General features: G+C 37.7%; 1 protein-coding gene across 1 annotated transcript in view; it reads right to left on the bottom strand.

Annotated features, from left to right (window-relative positions):
* The window catches only part of ICE1 (interactor of little elongation complex ELL subunit 1), a 36,699-nt gene that overhangs the window by 3,193 nt on the left and 9,561 nt on the right, over positions 1-23,945 (bottom strand). Inside the window, exons 8-17 of the mRNA XM_085309756.1 lie at positions 23,232-23,314; positions 22,934-22,973; positions 22,785-22,844; positions 20,927-21,016; positions 20,786-20,839; positions 14,377-14,747; positions 8,966-13,786; positions 7,042-7,210; positions 3,941-4,101; positions 1,472-1,662 (exon numbers count right to left, since the gene is read on the bottom strand). Coding sequence (XP_085165882.1) covers positions 1,472-1,662; positions 3,941-4,101; positions 7,042-7,210; positions 8,966-13,786; positions 14,377-14,747; positions 20,786-20,839; positions 20,927-21,016; positions 22,785-22,844; positions 22,934-22,973; positions 23,232-23,314 — 6,040 coding nt within the window. The remainder of the gene's footprint in view (positions 1-1,471; positions 1,663-3,940; positions 4,102-7,041; positions 7,211-8,965; positions 13,787-14,376; positions 14,748-20,785; positions 20,840-20,926; positions 21,017-22,784; positions 22,845-22,933; positions 22,974-23,231; positions 23,315-23,945) is intronic.

Below are 23,945 nucleotides of genomic sequence, written 5' to 3'. Positions count from 1 at the left end.
CTATGACAACACCTAGACTCAATTAGTTGTAAAACAGCTTCATTAAAAAGGCTTATGGAGGCTGAAAGTAGGATAGTAAGATAGTAAACTGGTAAAAGTAACAATACTTTTATTTCTCAGCACTGAAGCACTGGGGTTCACAATTTCCACTTTTATTTTTCAGTTCCTGGAAAGATCATCAACTAAGTTCAGTGGAAGACAATCAAGCACTTTGCTTCCTTGACAAGTAATGCAACTCAAAAGCCTTCACACATACCCATAAAAAAAAAAAAAAAAAGAACACACAACTTTAAGACTGCTCTCTAATGAGGTTAGTTTACTGGAATAGTACTGTAAAAGCCCACATTTCTCATTGATCATCCACGCTATCTTAACAGAGGGCAGACTGTAGCTAGACTAGCTGTCATCTGATTACAAAGAAGTAACTAAGCTTTTAACATATGGAAATGTTGCAAAGTTACTGTCTTTCAAATATGAAAAAATACAGGAAAACTTAACATTTCCTGTTCCCTAGGGCTCAGTACTGGGCCCCATCGTGTTCTTCATCAACAACCTGGATGAGGGGACAGAGTGCCTCCTCAGCAAGTTTGCTGATGACACCAAGCTGGGAGGAGTGGCTGATACACCAGAGGGCTGTGCTGGCATTCAGAGAGACTTGGAGAGYTGGGCAGAGAGGAACCTCATGAGGTTCAACAAGGGCAAGTGCAGAGTCCTGCACCTAGGGAAAAATAACCCCATGCACCAGTACAAGCTGGGGGCTCCCCTTTTGGAGAGCAGCTCTGCAGAGAAGGATCTGGGAGTGCTGGTGGATGACAAATTGACCATGAGCCAGCAATGTRCCCTTGTGGCCAGGAAGGCCAATGGTCTCCTGGGGTGCATTAGGAAGAGTGTTGCCAGCAAGTCGAGGGAGGTGATCCTGCCCCTCTACTCAGCCCTGGGGAGGCCTCATCTCGAGTACTGTGTCCAGTTCTGGGCTCCCCAGCTGGAGCTGCTGCAGAGAGTCCAGTGTAGGGCTACAAAGATAATCAGAGGGCTGGAGCATTTCTCTTAGGAGGGAAGGCAGTGAGAACTAGGCCTCTTTAGCCTGAGGAAGAGAAGACTGAGGGGGGATCTTATCACCGTCTATAAATACCTGAAGGGAGGGAGGGGTCAAGAGGTTGGGGCCAGACTCTTTTCAGTGGTGCCAAGCAACAAGACAAGAGGCAACGGGCACAAACTGAAACACAGGAAGTTCCRCCTGAATATGAAGAGGAATTTCTTCACTGTGAGAGTGACAGAGCACTGCACCAGGTTGCCCAGACAGGTTGCGGAGTCTCCTTCTGTGGAGATATTCAAAACCCACCTGGATGCAACCCTGTCTAACATGCTCTGGGTGACCCTGCTTGAGCAGGGGGGTTGAACTAGATGACCTCCAAAGGTCCCTTCCAACCTCAATCATCCTATGATTTGAAGAAATTGCTTGCCACACTACCTTATGACATTTTCATGTGTCCAATTCCACTTCAGATGGGAGCAGAGTAGATCAATAGCAAATATGTACTGCCAAGCATCTTCATTCAGATCTTCTCCATACTGCTCACTCCATTGAAATTCTACTTTTGGACATGACTGCATTTCTAAAAGCAGTCTAGAGACCATAACACCGGGATCCAAAGATGAATTCTGGAATTTTAACAGATTATTATCTTAATGCATGAAAAATTACCAACACCAAAACACACTATTTTCTTTACAAATATTTGATTTCGACTGGCTACAGTAACTGCATTTCTTATCTGCCTTAGCTTACCTGACACCATAAATTCAACTTCAGATTTGTCTAAAACAGAACAACCCACCACACACAAAAAACCTCTCGCCACATACCCTCTTTCTCTCACAATTTGAGCATTTTTGTTTGTCTCAATGAAGTTGTAGGATCAGAAGAGTCACTTTCCCATGCAAGAAGAGGAGACTAGCCCTGCTTATTTTCTTACCATCTTTAAAGACTTCTAAAGCTGAGATTTGTTACTGTTATTGTTCACTAGCAGCTAGTTCCCAAGTAAGTATTTGAAATAAGTGAAATAATAAACAAATGTCATGTAAAATAATTCTACTAATTAAACAGCTAGGACAAGCAAGTAAATTCAAACAATCATTCTTTGAAAAACTAAAATTTTAATTAAAAAGTCTCTGCCTACCATGTAAATACAGCTAGGTGTTGCGCTTATTTTCCTCAGTATATAAGCTCATGTAATCAGCAAGTTCTGCAGTGGTATGAGCCACTAAAATGGCATACTTTGCCCAAGAATTAAATCCTAATTCTATATGAATTTCACTTTCTTAAGCAAAATAATTTCTCATTAAATCAGATGCATCTGAATATAAACACACCGTCAACTAAGATGACTGAAATTTAACTCTATTTCCACCTAAAAAAAAAAAACAACAACAACAACAACAAAAAATAACAACCAAGCAGTTATGTTATCAGCTCTCATCAATAAAAACTCCTGACAGCCTTGTCCACGGCTGCAGTGGTTCTCACATTTCATAGAGCTCCAAGACACAAAGAAAGTGGGTAACATGAGTGCAGAGAATTAACATTTTCAGGAACATCTACTGAGATGTACTTAGTACATCTCTGTCAGCTTGAGATTAAAAGCTGTACCCCAGTAAAATGGAGAGTACAAGCTCTTGGCTAAACAAGGACTGCAGTATTGCCTAACTCTGACAAAATACCACAGCTTAATGCTACATCCCAACACTGATTTTATCAAAAACGAAACAAATACAAATCCATGCCTCTCAACTCACTCTGCCATAAGCCTGCACCAGATCAAAAGGCTTAAGGGCTATAATTCCATTGATACAATATTGAATTCAGAGTTGGTTTTAGAGTCAAAAAAAGTTAATGCTTTTCCAGTGGTTACAACAGTTAAGAGGCTATGGCAACAGCAGTAAGCCCAGCTGCAGTCCTCAAGGCTGATGTAGAAAAACATGCTACAGGAACAGGAGAGATGTAAACCCACATGGTTTTTGTTCACTCGGTATTTACAGAATTACAGTGCTTCCACCTCGCAAGCCTGGCATTAATATGGAGTCTTTACAAGAATTGGAGAACTAGCTTTCAAGCAAATACACACGTTTTACACAATCTCCTTATGCAGAAGCAAAGCATCTCTAGCTTTCCATCTGCACAATATAAATTTGCTCCAACTGATAACAAGCGTCTCTGAATTTTTCTGCACTTTCTTTGCAATATCTCTGTTAGGTAGGAAATATGTGCCTGCCTCAAACTGACAAAAATTAAATGGCTTGCCCAAGATCATACAGAAAGTCCTGAGCTCAGAGACTTAAACCCAAATCACAGAAGTCCTTAGGTTCATAACACTGGTCATCCTTCCTCTACCACCACTTCAAAAAGCAGTTTTGCGCTGACCATACCAAACTGCTTATGAAATTGGGTTCACTGACATCTTTTGTCATAAACAGGTATTTACAGTCTCTGAAAGAGAAAGATCAAGGGTAACAGGACAGGCTTATCTTGAAAAAAAAAAAAGAGAGAGACAATTACCGATTACATGGTAAACAGTGGAAGACAGAAAAGCCTAACGCATATTTAACAAAAATATTCAAGGAATATCAGAATCCCAGTTACATCAAGAACACACCAGCTGAAGTTTAAAAAACAATGCTTACTTCAAGTTTTTAATAGAAAGATTATATTTAACACCGATAACAAGAGTGTTGTATTGTAATAGGGTTGTATTGTAATAGGGTTCAGATATCCACAGGAAAAAGCCTGAAGCAGCATTAGGTGTGTACTTGTACTGACTCTACGGGAGATTCACTTGGCGTATTCACACCCTTCATCTGTAGCAAGTTGTTYGATTTGACTTAGCTAGCAAGGGGACCACTGCAGACCAAACCTGATAACGACAGTGAAAGTAGAAATTACCTGTTCCCAGTTAAGATAAGCATTCAAACAGGCCAACACCTCATCCTTGACACGCTGCCTGATAACTAATTGCATAGCTTTGTTAATTACACCTTGGAAGGAAAATATGTCAGGCCACACGTTTGTGATAAATAAAATCAATTTCTCTGAGTCTGGAAAGTCTAAGAGAAAAAAAAGAATAAAGTAAGTTTTTAATATTTAAAATCTAAATATGCTCACACATTAAAAGTTAGTACATTCTACAGCAAGGTAACTAGCGGAGAAGGCCCAAAAGTCAAATGCCAACTACAGCCCAGGAAAGGGAAGGCATACTAGCACATATCTCAGTCACAAAAATAAACCAGCAAACAACAACAAAAACCACCATTCCCCAAACCACCTACTCCATTTTAATTATACTCCTTTTTGAAAAGAAAGATGTTTTAGCTAGAAGGTAGGAATGGCTTCACTGGACTTCTCTGTTGAAGGACAGCACCCTTGTTTCCCCTTTGGCTTCTGAGGTTGGTCTCACTTCACCATCCTTACCCCACTTTAGTTTAGTTAGGAAATGGATTCTTTTAGGAGTAAATTAAAGTAGAAGATACCATTCAGGAGCCTATATGTTACACTCCCACAAAAAATGAATACTGAGATCACTGAACAAAACTAAAGCTAGTTCAAAAGAAAAAAAAATCCTGGAGATGTGTAATAACAATAATACAAACATCAGATTCTCCGTATAGATTCCTACTACTTGCTAGTATCTTGTAAACATATACCTGTGGAATCTACAAACGTAAAAACTCTTTTTTCCAAAGAGCTTTCAGACAATGCATACATGAAATTTGACCTTGCTCAGCAATTTTCCCAAATCCTGTCAGAGAAATCATACACAAGTTACTTTATATGCAGGATGCATGTCAGAATTCCTATTTCTACAATATGTGCTACTGATACAACTGAAGGAATTTTACTCATGAAATTAATTCATAGCAAGTATCTGAATACAATCACATTCAATTCAAGCTAGAAGTCATTTAAGTTCAGTTCTTTCCTCCTAGGCACCTGCTTCTCCTCCCACCCATCAAAATCTGTGTTTCAGAGCACATCTGCAGTTTCTATACAGTCAAACACTTGCAATAAAGAAATAAATGCATGTTTTGCTGCTCTTCAGTAAAGGGTTGAATGTGCATAATTAGCTACTAAGAAAAGCTGAAATGAAAGGTGCAAACAGTACATTGTGCTATGAAAGATTGTATACAGAACTACAAAAATAAGAAAGGATAAAATTCCAGGCCATCTAAGGGAAGCTCATACATCCTTCTGAACACTRGAACACACATCTCCTAGGAAACAGAAGGTGCGTGTAGAGACAGCAAGGAGTTAGGAAGTGTATTGGAATAAGCAACAATAAAACATTACTTTCAAGTATGAAATGCTATACATACACTCAGACAAAGCTATCGTTATAATTAAGAGCTACAAAAGCAACAAAAATTAGCACACTAAATGTATGTTCCCTCTCCAGTTCAGCACAACTGTTACATTTTCAGAAATCACTTAAGAACTGGACAGCATACAAAAATACACTAAACCAAGAGACATTACTGTATCCACTAAACATACGGAGTTTTATAAATGATGAACTATGAAGCAGCAATCTAATTTAGTGTTATTAAGGTACAACATTTGAAAGGAAAACAGAACAAAAATGGATAGAAAGAAGTCACAAGTATAGATGACACAAATCTGAAGAGGTAGTACTGACTGCTCATAGTCAGTCTGGCAACTATCTGCAGTTGTGCTGCTAAGATTCTGAGAACAGTTAATATATGAAACCATATAAAAGAAAAATCTTAAAATGAACACACAGTAACCATATCAAAACAACAAACAATATTAACATATATAACTGTGCATCATCAAAAGATTAGCAATAAATAAAAAATAAAATTAAAAAAAAAAAATCACAGAACATCCTCAGCAGACATTTAAGGCAATTCAATAATGCATGCAGCACATGCATTTAGCTATTGAAGTCTGGGTCAAAAAAAAAAAAGACAAAAGTATCAAGCTACCACAAAATAAAAGGTTAAATTGTTAAGTTAAACTAAGAAAGGTATCTGTTAAATAATAGTTTTAATACTGCACCATGTTAGAGACTGTTAACAGGAAAAGAGTGAAAGGAGAATTATGATGGACTGTATGAAGGATAGAAAAGCAGCTAAGAAAACAAGACTTCCAAGAAAAAAAAGCGATACTTAAGAAATCATAATTCTTAATTCAAATAAAAGAAGGAGAAAAAAAAAAGACAGAGATGTCATATGGAAGATAAACACTAACTTTGCTTCCCCCCAAAAAAATCAAAAGTTATTGTATTTTTTCCTCTCTCAATTTTAATGTTCTCTTAATTTGGCACACAGACGTCAATATACTGTTTTTGAGATGACTATACTATTTTTGAGATGGCCTGGTATTTTCAAATTAATTTAAGTCCTTCCAGATTCAAGACAGACTCTTAAATTCGCACAGCAATAGCATGCATGCATTATTTGTGTTACTCCACCACCCAAGAGAATGGAAACCAAGAGAAACAACGTAACTCTCAATGAAGGAAACTTTAGATAACGGAAAATATTAAAACTTTAAAGGAGTACGTGTTGTATAAACGGACTGGTTTTGATCCAGGAATTGCCTGACTTCTGGCAATGTTTCAATCCAAGATGTGTTTTATCATACTTGTTTTATGACTCAAGGCATGCTTACTTAACAATTTTAAAAGACACTAATAAGCCGAAAGTAAAGATTCACAGTACTATTTTAGGGTTAAAAGGCAAAAAATGAAACCAGAGGATTCTAAATCAGATATTAAAAGAGTGAGGACTACTAAAAGCCTAAGTCATCACCACAAATATAAATGCAGATACAGATATAGATGAACTGGGAGAAGAGAAATTGTTTCTAGCGTTTTCTGTACTTTCTGCACTATGAACCAAAGGTCCAGGAAAAATGACCCTTTCACAAAAGGAAAAAAAAAAACTCCACAAATATAATCATTCTGGAACACCACAGCAAAGACRCACAGCATGTTTGAGACACAATATTACTAAGAAATACTATACCTTCTTTAAGTAAGCTATAGCAGAATAGGCGGGCTCTTTCCAAGTCTCCCAGCTGCCGACAAATACCTACATAAACTCTACAGAGAGCCTGAATAAAATTGCGATTTGAAGTGGTCTTCTGAGTTTTGAGTTTATTGAGAACAGTGTGCAGCAGTGACTCTGCTAGGTGCTGTAAGGTACAAAAAAATTGTTATACAATACTAGAGAATACAGTAAAGAGAACTACTGTTTTATTTGCAAAAATACTGTTTGCAAACATATTAAAAATGCATCTGATTAAATCAAAAAACTAGCAAAAGAAAAAAAAAATATAATCAAAGCAAGGAATGACTTCCAAGAGCAAAAATATCTTAAGCAGATGCAGAACAGGACTACTGTTCTTTAAATAAAGATTGCTAAGGTATATGACTCACTTTCAATAAATAAAAACAAAATAAAATAAAGCAGAGGAACAATGACAGGCAGAGGAACCCCAATAACTTAATCCAAGCTAATGGAGCACTCTGACTAGGCTGCTCATGGGGCTGTCACAGGAGGACAAACACCCCATTGCCTCACCAGGCCAGTCAGCAGCAGAAGGCTCCCCAAATCACCTTACAGACTGAGTAGGGGCATTACTGTTTACAGTATGGGACATGCAGGAGAGGAACAATTTGGGATTATGCAAGACTTACTAAGGATGTTAAAGGCAAAGACTAAAGGGAGAGAGTATGGCAGGCTTGGGGAGCAAGATGTTGGAGAAGTCTAGGCCAGATATCTGCAGACACCATGGGGTCCGAGTGTTGGCTGCTGAAGAAACCAGAAGGTCCAAACCAGGTACTGGAGAGATGTGTGGGGTATGCATGTGTCCATGTATAAAACAAGTAGGGAAGATCAAAAGTCAGTTACTGTATGGACTGAATGTCTAAGGCCATCTGCTAGAGGGATCCATACTGTATAGTAATGTATACATTTTCCACTACCAGGCTTTCATCTTGATGTTAAAGAGAAGAGAACAAGATCAGGCCCTTTGTGCTGTTCATATTTGTGTGAGTTCCGCTTTCTGCCTGTGCTTAGCTGTGCATATATGTATACAGGTTTTGCATGCACATGTGCCTATAGGGAGCACATGCTCAACCTGCTACTTCCTGAACCTGGGAACACAGAGCTGTGGCAGCCTCAATTCTACCAGGCTACCAGATTTGGCAGCTCTTAACACAGATGCCCTGATCACTCAGTAAGCAGCTTTTTGGGAGTGCTCAGAATACTAGTTTCTCTCTATTTGCTTAATTACTTTCAAGAACTGCAAACAGGGCAAAACATAGTCATGTGTCAGTTGGTAAATTGCTCTGCTGMAAACTTCTACCTTTGAGAATGATAGGGCAATTGAGGTGAATTTTTTCAACTCTGATGCAAAACAAGTTCTGAGAAACAAACTAATGAAAGCCTTCTCCAATTACATTTGTTTGAATATCTTAACATAACATGCCAACCAAGGTGAACATGGAATGAAAGAGTATGCCATTGTTATATACAAAATACATATATGTATATATCTTATATCTCTTATTTAAATGAAAAAAGATATATCAAATTTGACATTTTTAAGAAAACTCTTCAGTTTTCTTCTCAAAAGAAAATTCTACAGTTAATTGACTAGCTACAAAAATGCTACAGAGTTGAAACAAAAGGTCTTATGCAAATACCAGAGAAGAAAATTTATTTACAAGTGTAGTTTTGCATCTCGGACACCACTGAACCATAATTTCTTGTGCTATTTTAAGTTTTATATTTGTTAAGCTTACACAAATTTAGAATATGCTTGATAACCTCTCAAGACCACACTTTGACACAACAGGATGCCTGATTGAGAGTTTAACCACTGTACACTTACACTCCTTTCACCTGCACAGAAGTCATTATTCAAATACAAAATGCTACATACCTTGTTTGTGATACCAAATTCATAGACAACTTCTTTCTCTTCATCTGTCATTACTGGAACCTTTGAGATATTGCCCACATATACATGACTTCGAATAACAGGTAACAAGTCAAAACAGGATTCAGCAATTTTCTTCAGTGCTACTGTAACTATCTGGCAATCAGTATCAATAATCTTCTTTACTGGTAAAGACATTTCTGAAACGGAGCTGTGTGCTGAATCACTGGTTTCACAGCTCTTGATATGCAAAGGCCCCTGCACTTCAGACATTTTATTTTCAGTAGTTCTGACAGCAGCAATGTCACTGGGCTCCAGCTTTGGTGGTTCACTGTCCAACCTCAGCCTCTTTGCACTTCTTGGCATAGATACCGGCATTAATGTCCTTTTCCCAAGGTGATCTAATGAGCTGGAAAACAACTGCTGATTTTGCATGTCTTTGTGCTCTTCTTTGCCACTATCAGATTTCAAATTGCCTCCAGTTTTAACAAAAGCAGTCGAAGTAGATGCAATTGCTTTGAATCCACCGATTTGACTCACAGGTCCTGGCAAATTTTGGCCATCTGAAGGGGCACTTCGGTTAAGCTGAATATTGCCTTTCAAAATGTTTAGTGTTCTTGCCCTTGCAGATAGCTCTGGATACATAGTGTCCAGTATTTTCACAGAGTTCTCCTGAGCAAAAACTGGAGCAGCACTATCGGCTGCAAACAGAGGAAATCTTCCTGGGACAGGAAGTGCATGCTTTGGAATGGAAGTACAAAATTTCAAAGGTGAAGAGAGAATTCTTCTACCTACTGCCATTTCTGAAGGAGATGGAGGTGAAAACAAAAGGGCAGATTTGGTCGTTGGAGTATCTGTCAATGGAGACATGAGAGGAGGAACAGGAGTTTCACGCAGTGGGGATATCAGGTCATCAAGAGGAGAAAGCAAGGAGGATTGACCAGATGAAGTCATTACTGGGGATACAGAATATGGAGCTTTTGGAGGAGTAGCAAGTAAAGGCAGTAGCAAAGGGGGCAGAGGAGGACCCATCTCCTGCCTGATTTTATTTATAGTCTCGGATGAGCATTTTGTCGGCACAGATGTATCAGCACTTTCAAGAACTGGTTGAGTCGGTTTAACTTTGAGGGATTTTTTTCTTCCTTTACCTCGAAACAGCCTCTTCGATAGCCTGCCATGTGTTACTTGGACAGCTGGCTCAGTTGAAACACTCAAGACTTCAGATGGTTCTTGCACTTTGCTCTTCAATTTATTGCTCTTTTTGAGAGCACCATCCACACAAGATCCTAACTCCAACATGCATGGCTTTTCAAACATTGCTTTTTGCAACTCAGAAGGCTGGCTGGCTGCCTGAGAATTACATACTACATCAGACAGGGTTGGATTTGGAGGAGGCTTGACTGAAAAGTTTTCTCCACCACTATTCAGAAAGTCCTTCCGAGGACAAGAGGTACAACTGCAACAATGAGAAGGCTGAAAACCACCTAGCATAACATCAGTGTTGTTATCTCTCAAGTTGCAAATAGCAAGAGTTTGATTATGACTATATTCTTCAAACACTGATACCCCTATATCAACACTACGCAATAGACTTTGCTCCACATTAGACTGAATTTTTCCAGAATCATTTACTTCTAAGAAATTGCTAAGTGCTAACATTCTTGTATTTAATTTACTGTTTTTTACAGTCAGTCTGTATGTTTCCGAGAATGTCGCTAACATCTGGCATAGTGGTAACCTATTTTTTGGGGCACTCTGCATTGCAAGGCTTTCTTTTGAAGTTCCAGCTTTTATCAGACTTTCCTTACTGCTATGAACCCACTCAGCAGTATTAGAATCTCCTCTACATTCACAGGCACCCTCAGTATTTTCAGAGGTCTCTAATAAAAGCCCTCTTTTCACAGATGAGGTGTCTTTAGGATAACCCTCCCCAAACAAACATGACAATTCATTTACAGTACTTGAAGAGGTGTTACTTTCACAGTGCACATCCATATCTGCTACAATATCTGCTTTTAAACCACTAACTATCATAGTGTTTCCTGGGTGCGCTGCTGAATGAAATTCACATACTTGGTGGTAATCAGCATCAGCAACTGTACCACTTTCCACAGCATCCACCATAGTTGTCCTGGAAGCTCTTAGTTCCTCTCTGAACAATGGAACACAGTCAGACCATTTCACATACCTGACTTTTTGTACAGTACAGTCTTTCTCTTCAGATTCATTGCTCTGCTCTGGGATTTCAAAAGCACTTTCAGGCCTTTTACTATCACTTTTCTCAGGTGTCTCAACACTCTCCAATTCTTTGCTTTTTTCCTCAGCTGTTAGTTCATCAGTTCTAGACTGATCTGTACTAGTTTCCCACATAAAAGTCTTGCATCCTAATTCTTCACAAAAAAGCTTTTGGAAACAGAAATTATCAGAGGAATTTGCATCCAGGATCTGTGTTTCTACTGATGGTTGAGGTTCTTCTTCTACTGGCTGTTCCTTCTCATTTGGAATTTCCAGYTCATTTTCATGTGTGTATTCACACCCAGGGCAGTCCAGTTCTTTGCATGTTTTCTCTTTTTCAGTAGGTAAGATCCCAGAACCCTCTTCCAAGCTTGCAAAAGAACAGTTAAACACACCACACATAACATCTTTTTTATTTCCCCTGTTTTCCCATATATGGGCAGAAGCAGCATTTTCCATGAAATTAGTTTCAAATCTGCCAGCTTTCTGAAGACCGAAATCTAGATCAGCATGCACTGTGGATTCTATGTCAATTTTCATTTGAACAGGAGGATCTGTTTCTTCTGTACTTATACAGCCTGTCTCCAAGACCTCTTGAGTAGACAAAGCCAATTCACCGTCACAATCTTTCTCTGAAGTAGCCTGGCATGTGATCTCTGAGATGTTATTTCTCTTATTCACAACATTCTCTTCACAGTTAAGTGAACTGAGACAGTTCTCAGTCACCACTTCTCTGCTTTGCTTATTTAATTCCCCTTTTATTTCACTACATTTAAAATCTTCAGTTACTGAGAACTGATTTACACATTTTGCAAACTGTGCATAAGAAGTTAGTTTTCTTTCTGCTACGACAGACTGGATGGTATCCACTTTCTCTGTTTCTAATGGTATGCTACTTTTCCCACCAAAACCTTCTGGTTTAACTTGGAATTTAGTCTCCTGAGGCTCAATCATTTTTAAGTTCTGAGTTTTGGACAATCCACATTCTAATGTGCTACACAAATTTTCATCTTGTTTCATTTCACCATTTCTTTCTGTAAAATCTAACACAGGTGAAACACACTTGGCTACACTACTTTCTGCATCAGTAATGCATGCTGCCTTTGGCAGGGCCAGTGTACTTTTGAAGTCTGACTTTTTTTGCAATAAATTATAATCATTTTCTTCCTGCTGTAGTTTAACTTTTACAGATTCCCCCTCCTTTATATCTAATAACACTCCTTTTTCTGTTCTCTGGAGTAATTCTGATGATTGAATTATTTCTGGAACATTTTCTTTCTTCAGTTTCAAGGCTTGTTCAATGGTCTCAGGTTTGGTAGTATTCACCTCTTGAATTTTGAGCTGTTCATCATCTTTTGAAATGGGTGAACAAGGAATTCTGTCCACACCTACATTTTTGTCTGCATCATCTACATAAAATGAATTTCGGATTCCTTCAGCAGCTGATAAAAATAAGTAATGTCTAGAGACATTAGAAGTCTCCAGTTTGCACTCTTCATCCACTTGATATTTTTCTATATGCACACATTGTTTCTTCAGTATCTCTTCACTGTCATGTTTTACTTCAGAGCACTGAAAGAGAGCAGAGATCTCAGTAGCTCCAGTGTCTACGTCAATCTCCATACTTCTTTTCTTCCCATCACACTGTATCATGAGGTCCTCAGCATGCTCTCCTACACAGAATTCAGAATTACTGCAATTAGACTGTATCCTTTCAGAGAGCTTCCTCTCATTATTTGCTTCTGTATAGAGTCCTTTTATCTGTATTGCAGCTGTTACTTCCTCTCCAATTAACATTTGTTCTATGTTTTCTTCTGTATCACTTGCCATATTATTTAATTTGGTTACATCTTTGAATTCATTTTCAACTACTTCATTCCCTGTCAACACATTAGATTTCTCCTCAGAATCTTCATTTTGAAGCATAAAGATGCCTTGTTCAGGTGGCAGGTGAACAACGTTTTCAGCAATAGATACTGCACTGGGAGTCTCTCTCTCTCCTGATAAACCATCCCCTGCTTTTATTAATTCACCATGGTTTTCAAGCTTACCCTCATAATCAACAGCTCCAACTAAGACTACATTATCCTCTTTTTGCTCTACCTCACTACATTTTTCCATCAAATTCTGAGGCTGGAAATAGGGTAATATGCAATCAGTTGAAGAGGTTTCATATTCAGTGGGCATGTCCTCAATATCTCCTCTCTCTTCCTGAATAGCTTCTAATTTACGTGCTATTACTTCAGTTATTTCTCTCTTCTCAGTTTCCATACTCTCAGAATTCTCCTTCAAAAGCTCTTTTTTAGCTTCCATGTTCATAATTAAAATAGCCGCCTCAGGTTGCTTTGTTACAGCATCTCTCTCCTCCTTGCTTATCGTCTTTGGACCAGTATGTTCAATCCTTCCACTGTTTCTCAGGTTACCTGAGATTCCTGCATCAAGACCATGCAGAGACTCTTCACTCAGGCTGAACAGATTATAACAACTCTGAGGCTGAACTCTGCCTTCTTCTAAAATACCCTCCACAGCAGAAACACTGTGATCAACTTCTTCATCGCTGGAATCCGTGACCTCTCCAAACAATATATCCTTCAATTAAAAATAAGAAGTTAATTTTCCTGAAGTACCATATCAATTCTAAGACCCATATTTCTCTAACCAAATACACTGGCAGCCCTGACACACAGTGATTTTGATTTACTAAGGCTGATCAGTAGAAATAGATCCCTCTCCATCACTGCTTCTCATAGCAAATGGAAAGCACCTTTGTGAAACAGAAAGGTTTGAAACTTCTTTGCCTACCAACTTATATTCTAATACATATATATATATAAAAAAAAAAAAAAACTTGAGTAGTTTTCCCCAAGTTTGGTACAAGAGCCATGCTTATGCCTTTTCCCTGTCCCCATGCAATCAGAATTTTAAGTCTATAGCACTGGGAAAAGAAGTTCAGAAAACCATGTTTTGCACCTTTCCACAAGCAGTATACTATAGATATCAGAAAAATGTATACATTTAGATCTAAACACAGAAATTCCCTTTCCGGTGCACAAGAGTAAATAACACCTATTCTCAACAACTCTCTTCCCATTAAGAGAAAAACAGGCGTCCCAAATTGTTATTTTTACAGTAGTTGTAAGATCAAGTTACTGCCAATTCAGACACATCCTGATACTCACCTGTGTAGCTAGTGGTGAAAGCTGCATTGGAGAAAGCAGAGCAGGGAGAGGTCTGGCCCAATTTAATATATCCATCACATTTCCACCTGGGCTATTTTGCTCCTGATCAGAAAAGTCAGAACTGCCGTGTGTCCCTTCAGTCTGAACTATCACATTTACAGTTCCGTCCTCACAAAAAGCACTGTCGTTAGTACAACCTTGCAGATCTTCTTCAGTAGTCCTGTTTCCAAGATGGTCATCTCCAGAAGACTCCGTACCCACTGAAAGTTTCAGGTCTGTTACAGAATTTTGCTTTTCAACATTTTCTAGCACAGAATGCCAAGGTAGCGCTTTGTCAGACTTCTTCATCTTTTGGTGGGTTTGTACAGTTTCTAGGAAACAAAAATATTGTTAAGAAATTAACGTGTTTTCCCTCATTTTCTTAATATTTCAAAGTAATAAAACTGCATTACTACTTTTCACAACTAATGGTTCCATAGGCTGTAATAAGCACCTGACATCCTCTTCAGAAATATTTTCCACTCAGAGATCACAAATATTTCTTTTTCCACACAAAAGATATATGAATCTTTTCATAGGTGACCCAAGGACCACCTTCTGACTTGGGACCACCAAGACCATTCTTCACAACTCTTCTGGCCAGGAAGAGCCATACTGGGTCACACCAGAGGTTTATACAGCTCAATGTTTAGTTTCCGGTTTTAGCCTGGTAACCGACACTTAGTAAAAGCAAAGACATGCAGAGACATTCCCCATTCACTCTAATTCCCAGCTTAAAGCAATCTGAGGCTTTGAGCCTGCAGCTGCACTTCTATCTTTAAATCATAACATGCAGGCCAAACACAATTATACTCTGCCTTAAAGACAACAATACACCTAGTTTTATGATTTAATACATACAAGCTTTTAAACTGTTCAATCTTTAAAGTTCAATCTTTAAATTTCACTCTCCATCTTATTCATAAAAKATTCTCTTATGTGTGTTAAGAAAAGCGAAATCTTAAAAAAAGCTTTTTCAGAAGTTAAAAAAAAAATAGTTGTGCACAAAAGATAGAAGTTTGAACCACTTGGAGAAAGATGGATACTGAAAGGTTTACAACTCTTCCAAAGCAATGATATCTAGATCTGTTTTATACAGTCATTAAATAGTATTAAGAAAACATGTCCAAATGTTGTGGGAAATTCTGAAATTTGAATTCTGTGATTTTGGAAAGAAAAAAAAATCCTTCTAATAAAAGAACTATCAATTACTCCCATAGAAATCAACAATCCCCAAAACACCAATGTGCCATATGAATCGAGAACCTAACCTGTAGTATTTGCAATTTTTGTAAGACTACTTCGTGCATGATCCTGTTCATAGTGCACAGAAACACCACTGGACACAGTTTCAGCAGTATCTAAGGAAGTTATCAAACTTGTTCTTTGCATGCCCATGTACCATTCTATGATCTAAACAACAGCAAATGCGCAAAACTGTTTTGAACAGACAATGTATTATTTAATTGGCAGAACTGACGTATGAGGAGTAGGAGAAACATTTTTCTTCATTGCTGCTGCTGTGGCTGTTTCTCCTCTGCTTCAACCTGCAAAGACATGCCTGAAACAGCCCTTCAGTGGGAAATTAGATTCAAAAATATTAATTTCATTTCAGATATGAAAATGCTCCCTCAGAGATCTGTCTCCCAATGGCCTTATAGGAATATTCTGTATATGTTGGCTCCCAATAAAGGTTTAGGTAGGAAAAATTCATCAAAAAATCACATTTGAAATCCATGTCAGTCACTTCATGCAGCAGCTATATCACAAATGCTACAAAGGACACTAGAAAGAGGGAGAGACTGTTCAGACAAAAGACCTTACCACTTAATTTTCCCATAGAGTAAGCTCTAACAATCTCCTTTGATTAGAGCAACATCTTAGAAGTTTTAAGATCATACTTTATTGAATTCTTTCCCTAGAGTTACACAGAGCTTCCAGGAGGTTTTACATCTCTTGTCATAAGAAACCTAGATTCCTTTTACTAGTTAGGTCCCCCATGGGACCATCTAAGGGAAAAAGAGATCCTTCACAACTAGGAGCAAAGACGAAGATTAGAAGCAGAAGTAAGAAGATAGTTTTTTTCAARATTTTAGGAGATTCCTCTTATGCCCTTTTTTGACRACCAGTTCTAAAACCCAGAACTGAAGTAAGAAGATAGTTTTTTTCAARATTTTAGGAGATTCCTCTTATGCCCTTTTTTGACGACCAGTTCTAAAACCCAGAACTGAAGTAAGAAGATAGTTTTTTTCAAGATTTTAGGAGATTCCTCTTATGCCCTTTTTTGACGACCAGTTCTAAAACCCAGAACTTCCTCCACATTGAAGAGGGCAGATACACAGTTTAACATTTTGTTTCTAGAAGGACTTCAGGTAGAGAAGTTTACTTTGAACAGTGAACAAAATAATAGCACTGAGTTATCAGGCACCATCCATCCTATCCTCTCAAGAACTTTGGTCATGTGGCTATATGGAGCCCTAGAATATGCAAGCATCACAGCTATGAGGAAGAAAAGACCGTTTTACTACTTTATTTGCATTCAGTTCTAAAGTTCAGAACTTAAATACGTATCACCCACTGAGAAGTTTCCCCAAATAAATGGATGAAAGATCCATTATSACTTCAGAACAATTGAAGAGATTCTCCACTATTCTCTATTCCCCTCCCTATCCAGGCCCTGATGAATTTACCTGAATTTTTCAGGGATTAGATGTTTTTATCATGGTCACCCCTTTATCTGTAGACAGAGCTGTAACAGAAATCTCTGAAAGTTTAAGTTTATTCAGGATATAATAAGCATCCCTACAGAAACTAGACAACTCTCTGGCTCCTTAGAGATTCCAATTACCTACACTTGAGGCCAAGGAAAAGCCCTTCTGATACTGAATCAACTTCATCTAAAGTATCCCCTCAAAGATCATATTCCAAAGATAAAATTTATTATTTCCAGAGAATCCTGCTCTTCTTCCAGTATGTCACTTATCAAAATGATTTAAGTTCCATTTTCAAATCTACAATCAGAAATCTAGTCTATATATTTTCAATCTCTTATTACCACCTTCCCCCACTTCTGCGAGATGGCTAGGATCATTCTAAATCTGAAACATCACCCTAAGCTATTCCACATAACTATGGAATAGTTATGTCCTTGATGAAGGACGAAGAACAAAGAGCAGAGATTAAGTAATCCAATTCTAAAATCAGTTGTTCTGGAACTAAGCAAACTGATTTTTACAACTCAGATCTCTGTTTCTGATCATCCCCATTGCAGGGCAACTCACCACTACAAAAAAAAATATCCTCTTCTCTTGCCACCCAACCAAAAGAAAAAAAGAAACAAAGAAAAAAAGGCAACTTTCTGCAACAAGTCTTCAAAATGAAGACACTAGCTTCAAATTGCTTTTTTTCTTCTCAAGGATAAGGACCRGTTTTCATATTAACATCTTGGATATTTTATTGCAATAGTAATTCATTCTGCCATATATAGATCTCTGGTTCATTACAATCAGCACAGTGTAAAATGCCTGGCAGTGGCAATTGTCCACTTTTCAAGGACAAACATCCAACAATATTTCTCAAGAGGAAAAACTCTTCCACAGAAAGTTTCTCATATCCTATTGATATCCCTTTTTCCAATTAGGTCACTTACACTAGTTCTTTAGAGTTACAGGTAATATTCTAGATTCTAACACACCAAAGCTGCACACCCCATCACACAATACAAATAATCAGGGATTATTACCTATAAATCCTCCACCTGAAGCCAATTGTACAAGGCTATACTATCTAAAAAGACGTTTCTTGAAAGATCTTTGCATTGTCTTCATGAAAGAAATTAGGTCCACTTAGTAAATCACTAACATCATACTGACTTTCACCCCACGTTCATCCAACATACAGATTAAGTCCTTATGGATTCAGTCTTAGCTTTCTATTTTACAGGTAACACCACTGCATAGAAGCCTTATGCCTCCTTTTTGATTAGCACAGACACTAAGGTACCTCCACCATGTGCTCTTCTCCAACCCTGCTCTGAACATCTATACATGGTTTCTCCCTCTAGATCCCCAAATCAGTAGGAAGATCAGATGAGTATAGTTCTGTACTAGGCCAGTTTGGCTCAGAGGTTTCTTGCATATACCACATGGAGAGGCCCAGCTTCTCCCAGATTGCCAGATCTGGTCTTCCCATTTTCCATCACCTTCTCTCCCCCCATAAGCATGCATACAGGCAATGCATCTTGAAGAATTCCAATTACCAAAAACTCTCCAGTGCCGTCTTATATAAGATTCTTCAAACGTTTCTCTGTAAGTCTATTGACACTGTAGATGAATATGCCCAAATTACATGGGAAACAGGTTTCCAAATTCTAAGGAAACAGCCATGTATTATTAATTTTAGAGTAGTGATGATCAATGACAAGTCCACTCAACTTTATTACTGGTAGATTTGGAATAACACTACCAAAAACAAGTCAAAATATTTTTAAAATATATTTGGCAAAGTCTCATTGCCCTAGGAGGCTTTCACAATGACACACTGCTTGGTAAAAGCATGAATGTAAAGCTTGCTGAATCTTAGATTTCATATCTGAAAATATTCTTCAAGAAAGCCATTCAAAGTGGTCTCAATCCTGGTGGAACAGAGAAAGCACTAAGTATTATGTAAGTTCTGTAAGACTTAATATCTTGCAGCACACTTGAGTGCACTTAAAGAAAAAAAATCCAAAGAGATCTATTTCTGAAAGACTAGATATAGGTAGGCAGAAGAACTGAGATCATTCTCAAAAAACGATGCTTCAACAATACCACCAGTAAGTTGATTTGCTCCTGAGGATGAAACTGTCACCATCTTGTACAAGAACTTAAGACAAACTGCTAACTCTAATTAAATATTTTTTTCTCCTAGAAGACTCCATCTATAACCATTAGCATTTCGTTCTTATGAACCCTGCTCACCAACGYAATAGTCGCTTTCAAGAGCCAGAGCAACCAGGTGGCTGTCCTGGGCTTAAAGAAGGGGGGGGGGGAGGCAATTAAAAGTATGATGTACTTCTCCAATATCCAGCCATCCCAACAGAGGTAAGGGAGGGACTGACTAGAATGGATTGATGAACTGTTATGGACAATTGCTTCCTTCTGTGAAAGCACTATAGTCTCCACCTGAGGCAAGTAGGGAAAACAGGACAGATTAGTTCTGAAATCTAAAGCTCCCTTTGTGGCAGAAAGGGATGACACTGGAACCAGACACTCCTAAAGTCATCCATATGACAAGAACAAGCACAGAAATCTCTGAAGAGTTTGACCTTTGGTCAAGGAATCGAATTCTGAATCTAAGGGGACAACTGCCTAGCTCAGCTCTGGAGCTGCAGACATGAGGCTGCAGATCTGCTGATCGGAGGCTAACAGAGGTAAATAAAAGTGATAAACAGGCTTACAGATCTGTTCTTATATTTTGGCACCTATAAAGTGGATTCTACTATAATACAACCTAGCACTAGATTCACTAGTATCTATACTGGCAGCAAATTTTTGGACTTAACAAGGCAAAGGAATGGCATAGCTCATCTTCAAAGCTCTCAAAATATGGTACTTCTCCCAGGCAGTATCTGTACAGCCTAAACCACAGAAAACCAAAATAATATAGAAAATAAAAGAAGAACAAAAGATTAATTAGCACACACTGGGAGAGACAGCTACAGAAATGCTACTGTAGTTTCACAGCACTTGCTGCTTTTGAAGGCAGATCTGTCCTGTGAAGCTGAAGCAGTTTGTTTGGTGTCAGTATGTGCATGGATAACTACTGACAGATCTTTTGGAATTAGACAGATTATCACATTATAAAATTAAAGCAACGATCAAACTACACATTATGTTTCTCTGTCACACACACATGAAGTTTAACCCACCACTACATTTTAATATTCATGCAGGTATTCATGAAGAAAATAGTGGTAACATGTTCTTACACTTTACAAAGCAACTATTTTACCACATGTTCATTTCAGACTAAAAGAGAACTCCTACCCCATAGTTCACATTATATACACTGTGAAGTTTAAAATTATGCCTTAATTATTAAAAGAGAGGTAGAAGGGCACTTTCATTTTTTTTTATCATCATTCCTAAGAATTTGATATCACTGCAAAAGTATATTATAACCAGCTAATGTTTGAAGATCGTTCCAAATTACAATTTCAACAACCAAGTAGGTGGCAGTTATTTTCAGATAGTCTAGTATCTAATATACTTGATCAAGCATTCACCAAGGAAGGCATTTAAGACTGTCCAAAAAAGTGTTATGCTAACCATATTCAATCTAATGATTTATCCACTTGCATATTAGTATGTTTACATCCACTGGAACCCACCTCGTGTAACAAAGTGTTTTCTTTTTTCAGGCCGTGCCTTATCCTGACCAGAGGCTGAAGAAAAAAGTTGGCAGTATTTATTTTTGATCAGAAAAACTGGACAATATCAAGAGAATTTCAAAATTTTGCACGTCATCTCACCCAAGATGTAATCATTTTCCCAATTCTCTCTTTTTCCTGTTGTACCGTCAATGCACATCCAGAGCTCTTTCAATAAGAGTTTTATTTTTTCTGTTAAAAGAAATATTTTTATAAATTGAAGAAATCCTCAACTACACAGACAGCTAAAAATTTATGATTTTGTTCTCAGTCACACAGGACTGCAAACTAGAAATCACTAATTACAAACATTAAGACAAGTTGCCATTTTAGCCTGACAGGAAGAGATATTAGATGACATAAATGGAATGGATCCTGTACTGGACATACCTACACAGCAAACTGAAGGAACTGCTGCAGAATGCTTTAGTTTTTCCTTATAGCGAGAGTGGCAAAAAAGTTGCAGCAGCTATGAGAGTAACAGCCATGCAAAAGTAGATTTCAAGATAACATTAATGTAATTAAACAGCATCCGTAAGAATTCAGCTGATGTCAAGGCAAATGGAATCTTTTATGAAGACAGCATTTATATCACTTTACTTCTCTATGCCCACAGAGTAGTAACTTGTCTTAGTCTTATCAATGATTAACAGGACATATAAGTGTATCTGAATTGAGTATCAGGCTACAGCATTAGTAGATATTGTCTGGACTTCTAACAGTGTCATTGCTGAAGGATACCAAACACTCTCGTTCCTGAAGCAGAATGGGAGAGGTGGGCATCAAAAACCCAACAGCATCACAAGGACCTCACTTACTTATGCCAAGATTCAAGTTCAACAATCAGCAGCTCAAACAGTTCGAAACCAAGAATACTGGTTTGTGGTAATTCTGCAAGCCAAAGAGCACAAAAAATGGATGCTATCTATGAGCAGATATATTTTTTTTWAAAAAAAGCTTGCACTTAAGAAGAAAATATATCAATTTCTGCATGATGGCTATCAATAATGCTCAGATTAGAGCTCAGATCTTAATTTTCTTCTTTCAGCAAAACCAAATTAAAGGATGAAAGTAGGTTCCATTTTAGTACAATCTAAAGGTGGCAAAAATGCACCAAGACACAGGACCAGTGAGTGACAAGGTTTCTTTTTCAGAAGAGATCAGTTTTGGGTGACAAAATTCATACATACATATTGTAAAGTGCAAAGTAGAAAAGAGGTTTTTCTTTTGTCAAAAAATTGCTTTCAAATTTTCTAGCTAGTTGAAAAAGTAATATTCAAAAGCATTTCCAGTATTTTAAAAGAGAATACAAAAATGCAAAAAAATATGGACAGTTGCTTAAGTTTTGGCATCTACATGTCCTCAGCAGTTTAGATGAAGTTAAAGAATTTGTTCAGTTATGTAGTTGGGCTCAGATAATTTGTAGCAGACATTTCAAGTTGGTAAAAGAAAATTCAGTAGGATAAAAACAACTCTTTCTACTGGATTTCCATACTATTCAGACAAAAAGACTTTGTAACAGTAAACATTCCTATGTGAGGCTATCTTGTGTCCTTCACTTTACATGTTTCCTTATGATCTCAGTGCACTTCAAAGATGAAGACAATGGTATGGTTTATATTTTTCTCAGTGGTTGCATTCTGTTTTATAATTGTAAATCAATCTGCCTTTCACACGCATAAGGCAGACCATAGTCATTGCAATGACTCGAGCATCTTCCTTACTGCAAAACTGAGTACAGTCATTTAATACATCAGTGACTACGTTCCTTAACCCATGCAACATATTTGCATCAACTACATCTGCTCTTACAGTAATTTTGTCATCATCCTCCGTTTCCACAAACGTAACTCTAAGCACTCCAAAAATGCAATCTCAAGTAACAAAAACTAATTTCCAGAAAAGTGACAAACTCATAATGGTTTACATTGCAGAGAAAAAGGTCTTCTAGAAATCATACCTTTGTCTATATCTGTTGTAAGATCTTCACCAGAGCTCTGAGTCTCTGCATGTCTAACTACTGAAAAAAAAAGGAGGAGAGGAGAAAAAGTGTTCAAACTGAACATCACCATGCATAAATCTGAAGGTAAATCAAAGTCGAACACTTACTCTTTCTGCCCTTGTCCTTACAAACACCATCCAGCTTCCCCTGTTAAAATTAAATAATGTTAAGCTTTCATAAAAAAAACATTTTGTAGAGCATCTACGTTTAATTATCATGAGACTAAATCAACATTTCAAATGGCAAGCTCCATTTTAAGCAACAGAATATTTTCCAAATTTATTACGATATTTGTTCACTCAACATCCCCCAAAACAAAATTTCACTATTTCAGTACCTACTTTATTAATTTCCTTTTTTCCAGAAATTCTGAAAAAACCTCATCTGCAAACAGAAAAGTCTTACTTGTGCCTTCTTTAGCTCCTTTTCAAGCCCCTTCTTTTCAGTTTTCAGCTGTCTGAAATCTTGCGTATGCTTTGTTGCAGCCTCTTCAAGAGAGAGAACCAAAGTTCAAGTTAGAAACTACAGAGGAGACTAATAATTTAAATAATATGGGTCATTGGTTTGTAAATTAAATTACCAGAAAAAAAAAAGTAAATAACATGAAAAACAAATCCATTTATATTTTTGACTTATTAAGACTTCAAGCTTTATGCACAACTCATCCACGTAAGTATGTTTTCTTTCACTGCATATCTGGTGTTCTAAGCTACTACAGTACATGCATTACTTTTCTCTCTCACTCACACATGAGAATGAAGAGTGGGTCACACTGTAGCATACATAGTTCAGTAGCATACACTGTAGCACATAGTACAGCAGCGCTAGATTAAAAGGGGCTAAAAAGTAAGAGGGAAGTGGAATGTTTTCCATATGCCCCAGAGGGCCTATGAACCAAAGGTGAAATTGTTTTACATAGCTCTGCAGATAAAAAAAAAGAAACACCACAACCAACTGCATTAGCTGAATAAAGATAGCATTCAAAACTTAAAAGAGAACAGTACCATCTCTCTCAAAGCCTAACAGGCCACAGAAGGGGGCAACTGGGTGGAATTAAAAGAACATATGCAAGACATGGCAGGTAACTGGGAACTGAATGCAAGGCTCCTGGGGAAATTC

This window comes from Rhea americana, unplaced genomic scaffold (assembly GCF_003343005.1).
Source record: "Rhea americana isolate MKP2758 unplaced genomic scaffold, rheAme1 scaffold_302, whole genome shotgun sequence".
NCBI lineage: Eukaryota > Metazoa > Chordata > Aves > Rheiformes > Rheidae > Rhea > Rhea americana.
This window is presented reverse-complemented; position numbering and strand designations above follow the sequence as displayed.